The sequence below is a fragment of the Copidosoma floridanum genome, unplaced genomic scaffold (assembly GCF_036245765.1).
Source record: "Copidosoma floridanum isolate Cflo_tuat_1 unplaced genomic scaffold, Cflo_Japanese_pri ptg000013l, whole genome shotgun sequence".
Classification (NCBI taxonomy): Eukaryota; Metazoa; Arthropoda; class Insecta; order Hymenoptera; family Encyrtidae; genus Copidosoma; species Copidosoma floridanum.
Genome location: NW_028321890.1, coordinates 7,326,587 through 7,339,441, shown reverse-complemented (window position 1 = coordinate 7,339,441; position 12,855 = coordinate 7,326,587). Strand labels below are relative to the sequence as shown.

Here is a 12,855-nt window from a genome sequence, read left to right as displayed (position 1 = left end):
GGTTCATTTCTTAATTTTGACGAAAGAAAGTAATTTTTCTTCCCTTCATAAAATTGAAAAATTGTCACAACTTTAGTTACTGTAAAACATTATGTATGAGAAAATAATGTGCTTAATTGCTGCAGATAATATTTTTGTGTGAGAGCGTAAATTTATTAAGGGATCGATTTTCTACTAGTAATTATGATCCTATACTTTCGTAAATGTCACTTTACAGTGACAATTCATCCTCTATCGATTAGAGAAGGTTGTGGCTAGTTATATTATTGGCCACATATCATTTTTTAGTACCAACAAAGTTCTTTACCACAATGAAACATGACAAAAATATTAAGAAAATGAAAATTAAAAATTTATTATGAATCGATACATAAGAGTAGTGGAAGCTAACTTATTTGTAAACACCACTTGTGGTACAAGGGCACAAATTTGAGCCCTATAAAAAGTGTTTTTTTGTTTATATTTTTTTTTTTTTTTTTTTTTTTTTTGTAAAAATAAATTAAATTAGGTAATAAAAATTAAGACTTAAATTTTGTTACCCATTTTTCTAAAAGTAGAAGTGAAAATTCATTTCCATAAGATATTTTGTTAAAGTTAAAATTTTTAAAGTTTTGATTTACTCTCGAGCATGACGTGCATATAGAAGTATAATTTTAAAAAAGAGAAACAAATAAACTAAGCTGCATTGCTAGGATTCAAATTGTTAATCGGAGTGGCAGTGCTTAAGCACATTCAGAGCTACAATTCTTGCTTCTGAGCTTGATGCAACGTTTAAAAATATGCATCAAGTAGCAAATTAAGTTTCTTAAGGTAAATGGAAATTAAGATTTAAGATAAAGAAAAATTTTATCACCCTAGGGCAGAAGGTAGAATGGTTGTAGTTCCACCAAAAGTAAAAAAATTAAAAGTGCTGTTTTATCTCCAGGACGATAAGAATAAAAAGTTAAATTACTCCTGTTAAGAATTATCAAATTTTTTGGCAAGTTTCTGAAACAAAACTGACTTTTGTCATCGTTTGTTGCTTCTTCAAATTACAAAATGCATTGTACACGATAGCAAAGCAAATAATTAAAGGATAACCATTACTTCTATTCTCTATTATACACATTGAATTAAAAAATAAAATGAAATTCATTGACGTTAGTACAGTTACAAACCATCACTTTGATTCTAAGAATAGATAGAACTTATGTTGGGTTAAGATAATGCGTATTTTGTGAGCTGTAAAAAGTACAGAAAAGTTAACATTTTACCCCGTTGAGTATCCAAATTCTCCGGATATTTAACCTAGATACAAAGTTCTTACATTTTTAAATGTATGGATCTATTTAATATTGTATAGTGACTTACGATACTAGTGCGTGTATCAGTCGTACAACCTCTCACATATGTGGTGTATACCACTTTTTGACAAAACGAGCGTGAGGAGCAAGATTATGTTCAGGTGCATGGATCTCGTAAAGTACGTCAACTATTTGAGAAATGATTATATTTTAAAAATGACACCATTAGTTGTATAGATGACTGCTGCACTGTATAAAAAACAGTCCAGTAAAGTTATTGATTAACATTAACGTGTATGTGTGCGTTTCGAAATATCTGCCCATTATGAAGAAAATAAATGCTCACGTTAAAGAAGTAGTATGGACAGAGGCAAGCAACTTTCACAACGGTGTAAGCTTTTACCTTTTTTTTTCTACCAGGTTACCACAACAGCCTGCTGGCCATTTTAATGATATCATACCTGAATTAATTGGCACAGTGTGAGTATCTCCGGTGGAACACCTTGCCAGTTAAGCTGACACTCTCTGCACCATTGGTGCATCGGGTCCACTTGCCACTGTCTAGCCTTCCCCCGAAAAGGACTTTATATTCCAGGACGTCCACTCCTTGCCAGTAAGGCCAGCGATCCCTTCCCGAAACCTGGCATCTTATCTGCTAATCCCTTTCTTTAGCCCTAACACTGTTTTGCATTTACCCAGGCTTGAAGACCTGTAGGGCAAGAAAAAAACCCTGGAATTACTCTGGAGAAAAATTCCACGGAAAAATACGCCCCAAACAGCCGGGGTTACATAAGAACTTTTCTCGATCAAAACAGTTTTTGAAAAAAATTTGCATCACCAGGAATCGAACCCCTGACCGCTAGAACCGTGTTGTATTAGTAACAAGCACGCTTACCACTGAGCCAACGCCGATCCCACGAGCTTTTACCTATTATGTAGCACCTGTAAGAAGCTCATGCTGACATACGCATTAAGTTTACCTGGTTTCAGGCATAGCTCTAGTCTGTTGCGTGTGTGCGTGCTTGTATAGCCATGTGCGTGGCCCCCTTTTTTCGTTGATTTTAACTGAGATAAAAGCTTGAGCTTACGTTGAGCACTCGTCTCTATCCACTCCTAGATCAGCAGTAGAGCAGCACTGATCTTATGAAGTACGGCAAACTTTGCCAGAGTTGGCCACTTTTTCGTAGCAACGAGTATCAGCATCGTTGAAAGGGCCTTTTTCAAGCTATTTTACCTCGCCTTGTCCAAATTCACCTATATTTGTTCAGCACCACTAAAAATTTCTACGTATCGCTTTGATTGTATTTTCTTTAATTTGAAATGTACGATTGTTGAGCAAAGTCAAGCTGTACATTCAGCTGAGCAAGAAAAATCTAGCTTCATTTTTACTCAAAGTCTTTTATTTTCTCTTAGTTATTGCCAGTTAAATTGTTATTGTATCGGAATTCTTCCTCGTAGTTGCGCCTCAATTATTTGTCAGAATTTTTATTCAAGTAACTAGATTGTGTTGTTTCTTGGAGTAGTGATTCGAATGTTGTTTTATTTCGTAATTATAACATGCAAATTACTATAAGTTTTGTTAAATTTCAAAGACGTCAATGTACGACAAAAAAGTGTATATAATTATGTTTGCAAAGGTTATGTGAGGCTCGATTAGCTTTAGAGTCTCAGCTCATCGACCGAATCATGGCAATATTAACAATAAAATTGACGTTGTAGTAACTCAATAGAAAGACTGATTACTGAATTAAGAAACAGTGAGTGCTTGAGTACCAAAGTGAGAAGTTATACTTTCATAAAATTATACGGCTGATAAAAGAATTATGATATAAATATACTTTCTACAAAAAAATATTTTGTACAAAGATGGTGCAGTTATCGTTAGAATAAGTATACCTACGTTACTTAGGTTTGGTTTTATTAAATATTTTAATATTTGATAACTAAATAATTATGAACACTATATTATGGCACAGTAAAATATAAACAATATGGAAGCTGACCAGTACAAGATTGTCTACTTTCATAGAATCTTCTAATAGTTTCAAAACAACTTTCTACTGCCTCCGCTGATAACATCTTGAATGTCACGCTTACATTTATCATATACGCTTACACACTCATTTCTAGTCTTTAATGATTATCCAGAATATAGTTGTACCTTAAAAATTAAGATTTCTTCAAACGCATAGTAGTAGATGCCAGTGAATGTTCTTTTAGGACATATATCACACATAAGTTTTTTGACAGATATTATTAAAGCATTAAAATTATACTTAAAGAACCATAGGAAATACCCAAAAAAATTGCAGATCGCTTAACTGTACCCCTTTTCCAGATGTTTAATTGTGAAAATTTGCAAATTAACACGTAACCTTACAGAAAAACCGCGTAAGAAAGTTCACTTGTACCCAACCTTTTTGATGCATAAGATCAACTTTGTTGTAACCTGTATAACTATATTTACAGATTTAACGTGACGTACTAATAGTAGCTAGCCAAGAAGAATTATTCTATTTACGAAGTCATTGCTCGTTTCATAAGGTTGCAGGTTATGTATCAGAACAGTACTGATTCTTACAAGACTGCACGTTGAAAATTCAATGATAAAATTATCAATATCTCACTTTGTAAGCTATAAAGAGACTTGAAATTTTAATAAACGGTTTTTCTTACACTAATTCATTTTTGTTTAGAGTATTCTTAATATATTGACAATTTTTTTCTTAGCAAGGAAGTTTTCTTAAAATTGCATTTATAAAATCTGTATGAATCTCTTAATTTTTGTTTGCATGAAAGATAACTTTAAAATAAACCTGTTTCATTCTTAAAGAGATATGTAATTTTTTATTTTTTTTTTTTTTGAATATAACAAAAAAAAGAGATTACGTGTGCGTTATAACGTGTATGCAAGTATATTTGTACGAGAAAAATAATTTTCACTGTTGCTGTAAAAATTTGTGCTTCTTTCATTTCTCTGAATTTTAAGCTAATCTTTTCTCTCACTACGTGAGAAACGTCCGTAAATCAAAAAATCATGTCTGTTACAAAAAAAAAGTGTAAAGAAAGAAAACGCAATAAAAATTAACTATTGTACTTGAAAAATATAATATTTTTTTTTTTAAATAAAAATTTTGAAAAAAACGCCGAAAAATCGTTCAAACAATTATTTATTCATTTTAAAATTAACATATATATGATAAGTAAGTAAATGTTTATTAATACACATTAAAGATGTTCTGCTAATATATACTAGCTTCAAAATTTTCGAAAAAAATATGTACTTAAGAAAAATTTTAAAGTAATAAGTTAATTAACTATTCAATGTATACTCAAACCAAATGCATTAATTACCCGTAAATAAAAATTAACACTAAAAATAAGTTACGAACTCTAAGATTATATTGAGTAATCGAATTTTTTATATCAGGACCGCTCATAGCAGAGTGAATAAGGGCCTCGGCTAGTGTGCAGGAAGTTGGGGGTTTAAATCTCTTATCATTTATCAATATCATCTTTCGTCTGTCAACTAACTGCTGATCCTTGCAGTGTTGTCTTTTGCATGTAAACAACGTGTATTTAACGGTTTTATTTAATGCCAAACAGTAAACGCATCTTGGGGACTTGTCACCACCACAAAATGAAGATAGGTATTAAATGGGCCATGACCTGAGAGGAATTGGATGAGATGATAATTTACTTTTCCATGTCCTCTCTTTACCAATGGGTCACATTTTCGGTATCAGTCAGTGCATCCATCTACATACACTAGCTTGATCCCATTCTTGCTGCCACGTAGTCAACGTTTTCCTCTGCCTGTCACTATCGGCTTTGTCACTGGCGCCCAGCAACATCCTTTGCCACTCCAGTGCAAGCAATATAATAAGGATCGTATTTGCTATTACCACAATAGTAGTGAAAGAGACCGTATGATAAGTTCACATGCTCGTGCGATCCTTAGAGGACCAATGCACTGCACTAAAGTAAGGCATTCTCTCCTCCAGACTATGTGTCGTACACCAATATTGAGTGAGTTATAAATGCAAGAAGCTGTCTTTTGGCTTTTCATGGACTCCCAACCGTTTGGGATTAACCATGCAAACTTTCCTGCAATCCTGGTGGGTTTGCAGGCTGCTACTTTGATGGGCCATCAATAGGTAAGCAAAACGTCGCCCCCACTCCCAGGTAGCACATCGCTGAACTGGTGCCGATAGCCTTACCCACAACGTTAAGGTGGAAGTTTCTCCTGGATAGTATCTATCTAGTAAGGACGACTGCGTCCATCTTTTGGATTACTAGCTCAAAATCATGACCCCGAAGTCATTCTGACACTTCTGCAACTCTCCAGAACTGAACTTTTAATGATGCTTCCACGTGATAAATGGATTGTTACCCTTTTATCCAGCTAACTTTTATCAGGAAAGTTGAAAAATTTTTTTATCGGATCTGTTATTGTTTGACCAAAATGAAACTCATGGGAAGCAAAACTTATGCTAAAGTGAACTGTCACATTTAACAATAATTGAATTTTGCTAACGTGATTGGCCTAACTTGAATGCTTCTCGCAGCACAGTGCATGAAACATGTGATCAATCTCCCTCATGACGTGTTCTGTAGGACTTAACTGTGGATGCCTGATTGAGCTATAGATCACCTGTATGCTTTAACTTTCTGACCTTATCTCATTTATAAGAGATTAATTGTGATCCGCTGTCAGGTATATACATATTAATTAAACACTTTAGTGAAGCTTACGTTATCACCTGTCTCATAGGATACATTCAAACTAATTTTAAGAATGCATCTTACGTCACCAAAATATATAGCACTCTCCTTTGAGCATGAGGAGGGGAGCAATATAAATTTACTGTGAATAATTCTTTTGATAATTCTGCTGTTATTAGCTTCAATTTTCTCTCCATCGCTCTTGAAAGGTACTTGATTCTTTGATAAAGATCGCAAAACACAATCAATTTTGCTATTTTTAGCCATGAATCTCCGAAAATAAAAGTTATTTTAATAATATGCTGTTTTGTGTACCCTCAAGTGTCCTTATATTTTAATGTGTCACTTTCACGAGTTAACTTTTAATGCTTTGCGGAACTACAATACGTCAGTTTTCGCTACTATTATTTTTATGAAAAAATACTTCTTTGTGCATTTGATAATTCTCTGTTATTCTTTTATCGTTGTTTTTCAGTGCACTTGAGATGTTTTGTAAATGTTGGTTCCCTTGCTGCTACTATTCCATATTTTTAAAAACATTTTTCAGATCTTCTTGATTATGGTACATCGCTGTAACGGCAACTGAATTGATTTGTCTGACTTTTTCTGGTAGTATATAGTTTTTAAGCATGGCTGTATCTAATTTGTTTTTTTGCTTGTAAAAAAAAATTTACACTAAAACGTGTGCTTACACCAAATGATAGACACCAAATGTTCGGATTCGGCCGTCCTCGCTGTCGGCTTCATCGTCAGAATCTATGCCGAGGCTTGCAAGAGCACTTTTTTGCGCTGGATAGCTGGTCAGCTACTTAGATTCACGGCTCTGACTTTCGTTCTGACCAAGATCGTGAGTCCTCTGGTCAACTAGAAGAAGTTGACCAGGAGAAGTTGGTCTGCAGCAGCTGCTTGGCATGGTAAATACGAGGATCGTGGTAGTTAGACGGGCTCCAGACATGAGAATTTTTCACGCGTCTCCACGGGTTATACGCGCTCGTTGACAAACTGATGGAGGCTTTATGGGCTTTTACTCGTAGCCCACACTCTTGGCCGTGGACTACCTCTTCATTTACTTGACCCGGTATGTCTACTATGTCAGCAAACCCGTCGTCATCGACTGCGGCAGCCTACACTGCTGGATACAGGTCACCTACTACGTTGCCACCCTGCTTATCCTGACCAAGTTGGTATTCACCTTGCTCGACAGGGTTTAAGATTTTAGTAAGACCCTTTTTGATGAGAGCGACAGAGAGATTGTAGCCTTGTATTAAGTGTCAGCCAATAAAGCCGCTGTCCTTAGATATTATGTCCTTGACCTGGTCATTGACGTTATTCTGAAAAAAAAACTTTATTAAAAGGCTAGTGCCTCCTAGCTATAGGGCTCAACTTTCATGCCATCACTAACGGTGGTGACATGAGCCGTACGAGAGCACTTGACACCATCACAAGCTTGACAATGGCTTTTATCTCATGGGCGTTATTAAGTGCCTACAAATGAATTTGGTGGCAATTGGATCGATCATGTCACTGCAATGTTCCTCGGCAATATTACTGGCATATTTTCTAGGATATACAATACGCCGATACAAGCGGTGGAACCAATTTAATAAACTGTACTACTTTGACGAGATTAAAAATAAAACATTCAATTAAAAGCAAGAGAAATTGGGACCATTCGAAAAAAGGCCGGGAAATGAATTTCCCGAGAGAGTCACTAATGGCAAATCAAGTAGTAGTCTGTTCTGCGTCAAAACAAGAGGCTGTTATCAGTTCCAGCAGCAAGAGAGCAACTCAAAACAGCACTATTCATGAGCTTCCGTTAAGTGTCTCTCAGTTTTTCTGTCTAAAGTGCGTCTATAACCTGAAACGCTGAGATGGGAAGACCAACCTAAAAAAAAGTATCAAGTCTTCAAGGTAAATCGTAGTAATGAATAAAGGATCTCAGTTCCAAATCTGTAAATATGCCCAACAGGACGTACTCAACAAGGTACGTGGAAACGTGTGCAAAATACCGAATCGTCCTTTCAAAAAAGAATCGAGTTCAATAACACAGTCCCTATGTAGACAGAACCCAGCCGGAGACATAATTCGTTCGTTGCGTAACTCAATATGATGCATCTGGATGCACTCACTCAACATAGTTACTTTAAAAGATTAATCTTTGGCATACAAGCGTCTCAGTTCTTGTATGGTCCAAGGACATTAGAAGAACCAGAATCAAAACCAGAATAGGTTATCATAGGTTGTGTGTCACGTCATTGACACTGCCTACCTTTAACTGAATGACTTTGATCAGAAGAAGATTACTGGTAATAGAATAATATATGGCCAATATACTGAACGCCGTACATAATTTCCTATGGTCCTATGTAATCAGGTGCATTTTGAAAACGATTATGGTGCTATACTGTGCGTGGTAACCATAGAAAGCCTTTGTAGAGGGCCAGATATCTTTTCCACAACAAATAAGCAAGAAATGAATTTTCAAATGCAAAATAAATTATACTAAAGCAATAATAAGTTCGAAGTGTGCGGACACTGACTAAAAAATCATGCCATCACGGCAACGAATTTATTTAGTATCCGAAATAAGTACATGCATTGAAAAATTAAAAGATATCTCAAAATCACGAGATGGTGATTAAGTATTGCAACCGATGCGACATCTTTGAAAATTGTTCTCTTTACATGAAAAAGTAATGTTTCTAGCTTCAAAGGTCAGTAAAAAGGACAAGTCGCATGTATACAAATATCAACGTTGTGTTAACTTCAAAAAAAATGAAAAGGAATTTATCTCAAATAAAAAATTAATAGCAGTGCATACGGAAGTATTCACTCACACATTTAAGTATTAAATGAATCAATCTTAAAAGTTTTGCTAGTATATATCAGTGCCCTCTGGTGAATTTGGAAATTCAAAGTGATCAGTGATCCGTTGGGGGCGAAATGTAAGAAAATAAATAAATACAAGTAAAGTGTATTTAAATTTTTTGCGTTGATTTATTGATGCGCAACGTTTCGCTGACAATATGCGTCAGCCCCATCAGGCTACAAAATTAAAATTAAAAACACACAATGAGCGATCTGAAAGGCTCAAACACAAAAATACAATAAATTTTTTGTAAATTGTTACCGCAGGTACGCGAGAATTCGTAAGTTTGGTTGACTTACTCGTCACCTGTCGTGCTGTCGACTGACAAGAAATTACAACCACAAGCCAGCGCTTATATAGGCGGAGCCGCAAAGGTAGACGGTAAAGGGCGATGAACTCGATCGGGACATTTAAACTTTCGTAGTAAAGGAAGGTATGCTCTATTAAAGGAAAGCACATCCTCCTTTCTATTGATGTTGTGTTTGTCGAGTTTTATATAAAGCATTTCGGAAATAATTCTTTTTTTATAATTGGATTCTTTGTCAAGGATTTTAAAGTTATCCCAATCGAATTCATGGTCAAAATTGATTTGGTGTGCACAAACAACGGAATCAGAGTTTTTACTTTTCATATGTTTCTGATGCGGACCTCCGCCGCTCGCTTTGTTTCACCCACATATGACGCAGGACAATTTTTAAAATAAAACTTTTATACTACATTTGTCTGTTTATATTTATTCGTTGTATCTTTTCCTAAGCGGACGATATGCTGCAGTTTATTATTAGTTATTAATATTAATAGAATTATTAATAGAATTATTTCCGAAATGCTTTATATAAAACTCGACAAACACAACATCAATAGAAAGGAGGATGTGCTTTCCTTTAATAGAGCATACCTTCTTTTACTACGAAAGTTTAAATGTCCCGATCGAGTTCATCGCCCTTTACCGTCTACCTTTGCGGCTCCGCCTATATAAGCGCTGGCTTGTGGTTGTAATTTATTGTTAGTCGACAGCACGACAGGTGACGAGTAAGTCAACCAATTTTACGAATTCTTGCGTACCTGTGGTAACAATTTACAAAAAATTTATTGTATTTTTGTGTTTGAGCCTTTCAGATCGCTCATTGTGTGTTTTTAATTTTAATTTTGTAGCCTGATGAGGCTGACGCATATTGTCAGCGAAACGTTGCGCATCAATAAATCAACGCAGAAAATTTAAATACACTTTACTTGTATTTATTTATTTTCTTACATTTCGCCCCCAACGGAACACTGATCACTTTGAATTTCCAATCTTAAAAGTGTTAAGCTTATTTTTTTTCATGGTTTTTACCATATTTTCATCAATTTACGAATAATGACAGTGTCATTATTAATATACTTAGAAGCTAACAAATAAATTTTAAGCTACAAATTTTATCCACTGTATTTCTGTATACGACTACAAAAAAACATTTAACGGATCGATATTATCGTGTGTATATAGCTAATAGTCAAATAAGCACTTGCTACAGTTTTTAATGACTTTGATGCTATTGTTTCTTGCAAAGCCATAAAAAGCTGTGTTTTTTGTCCGGATCGTATTTTATTTGCTTGTTCCATGTTCTGAACGTTACACTCCTGTTGTCTTATTGATTATCTTGAACTTTTAAATATTTCCTTCGAGTATAATTTTTTATCAAAAGACTAGCCAATTACATGATCTCCTTAGATAGTTTAAATATCACATGTAAAATTGGTGGATGGCACGTGAAGAATACGGTGAATAGGACCGTTTGCAACATATAATCTGTCCAAACGAACGAATGAACGGTCAGAGGAAATAAAACGCAACTAATGGAATTATAGACTTCACTTTTATTGACTGCTAATATTCAATATTACATACGTGTACTCTAGAAATTAAGTCTTTTTTAGATATATGTATTCAAAGTTACGACTCCATAACTTATTATAACTGCTTTTTCTCCATGCGTTGATTGACAAACCATCTACTGTATTTATACAACTACAGCGACAGTACCAGAAAGCTAAAATTTTCTTCATCACAATTATTCGTACGATTGCTAGTGCGAAAGCCCTTTATTTAACATTATTTTAAAATCTTTTTTTTACTGCTTGTATTGTATTAACACAAATGTATGTACTAATTTTATTACTGTAATGATAAATAAAATACTTCTTTCCTACATTTTTCTGATGAAATTGTGGTATATAATTTTTAAAATGTTTTATAGTGATGAATACGTATTAGAATTTTTTTATAATATACTCTTAGTTAGCTAATAGAGAATAACGTACTAATTAATTTGTCAACTTTCACTACATTCTCTTTAACCCTCAACGTATAATTTAAATTGTTTAATTGAACTACGTCCTAACCCTTAAACGTAGCGTAAAGTAAAAGATATTATCTTTGTAATTCTAAGTGTTACGTTATAGAAAAATCTTTTTTGCTCACATTAACTTGGAGTCCACGAACTTTGAAAATATTGTGAGGTGGCTCCTTTTTTGGTACATAGCGGTAAAACTCGTGCTCATCTAAATACCATTTGATTGTGTACAATTGAGCATCTTCCAATTCATAGCTGCAACTTAATAGAGCAGAGTCTCCAACACGCACTCTCTCTGGTACTGTTATTTTTAAACTTCTGAGGCCTGATGCACCTGTAAGCAATAGTTATTTGTGATATAAAAAACGGTACACAAATCAAATATGTTATGATATTTAAAAAAAGATTATCTTTGGCTGTTCTTATTAAAATAATCTTTATTTTTCCAGGGATCGTCATGTATATATAAATTAGGTAATTAAGAAATAATTATTCAGTTATAAATTTCATAGAACTCAAATATATTTAAATATTTAACCAAGAAGCTTTTTTAAAAAACTAAAATAATTATTAAAAAAATAATGTAACTAGAACCATCAACATTAACAGTGTTAGCTAATATTAGAGATTGTTAACTTATAAAAGCCAGCATTAATATAAACTATTTATTTGTGTCAAGGATTCTAACTTTAAGTTAGCTAATGTATAACAACCTTCAAGTTGGGCCATCTAGAGGTGGATCTAGACACCGTTTCTGATGTCTGTCTGCATGCAAGGACTGTATGCTCTCCTTCACTTTCACGCCAGCAGCAGTACCAGTAGCATCGGTATCAACGTGTGCTCTCTGCTAATTCAGTGCCTCGAAGAATGTATCTTATGTATTCAGAGATATGTTGCTTTTTTTTTAATTCAGAGTTTCATATACTGTTTTTAAATCAACTATTTTGATAATTCTTTATTCAATAAATATAAATAAGTCTTGCCAACACAAGGAGTTGCGTCATTTTTCTGGAACTTGCTACCCCAGTTACATCTATTCAAGCGATTCTGACAGGTTGCGGGCAACCAGCACTGTGACTTGTGGAGCGCTTACAAGAGTTGCTGGGAGAGACTTCAGAGGAGAATACGTGTCAAAGTTTCGTATCCATTCAGAGGTTCTTCCTTTAGAGTTTTCTTTCAAATATGTGGACGAGCCTTAGATTCGCATACGTGTGTGCCCCTTACTTCCATGCCACTGGGTTGCACGTAGTGCGGCAGCACTATTTGGAAGGATGCACGTGTATGGATTCAAGGTTAGTGGGCCTAGCACGCCAGGTGCTGACCCAAGCCAGACAATCAGTGCCATCTGGCTTTAAGGTTAGGCCCTTTCCATTTTTGCATGCGTAAATATAATTTTGTTTGGTAAATGTGGATTTTCGATAGAAAAAAATGACAATGCAAACTTTGATCTGGAAGGTCAACATACTCCAAAGACTCTGAGAAATCCAGAGGACAAGTTCATTCAGAGTGAAAATGGTAGTAAAGGTATAATTGATTTGTCAATCGAGAATTTTGTTTTTATTTCCGTTCAATGTTATTTTTTCAAAGATGTAGAATGTGATTATTTATTTAGAGAGACCTACAAAGGATGCTTGTTTAGTAA

The 12,855-nt window shown here is 34.6% G+C and overlaps 1 protein-coding gene across 1 annotated transcript in view; it reads right to left on the bottom strand.

Annotated features, from left to right (window-relative positions):
* Positions 1-12,855, bottom strand: part of LOC106641329 (uncharacterized) — a 232,788-nt gene that overhangs the window by 201,859 nt on the left and 18,074 nt on the right. The window contains exon 3 of the mRNA XM_089591752.1: positions 11,342-11,549. Within this exon, the coding sequence (XP_089447878.1) occupies positions 11,342-11,549 (208 nt within the window). The remainder of the gene's footprint in view (positions 1-11,341; positions 11,550-12,855) is intronic.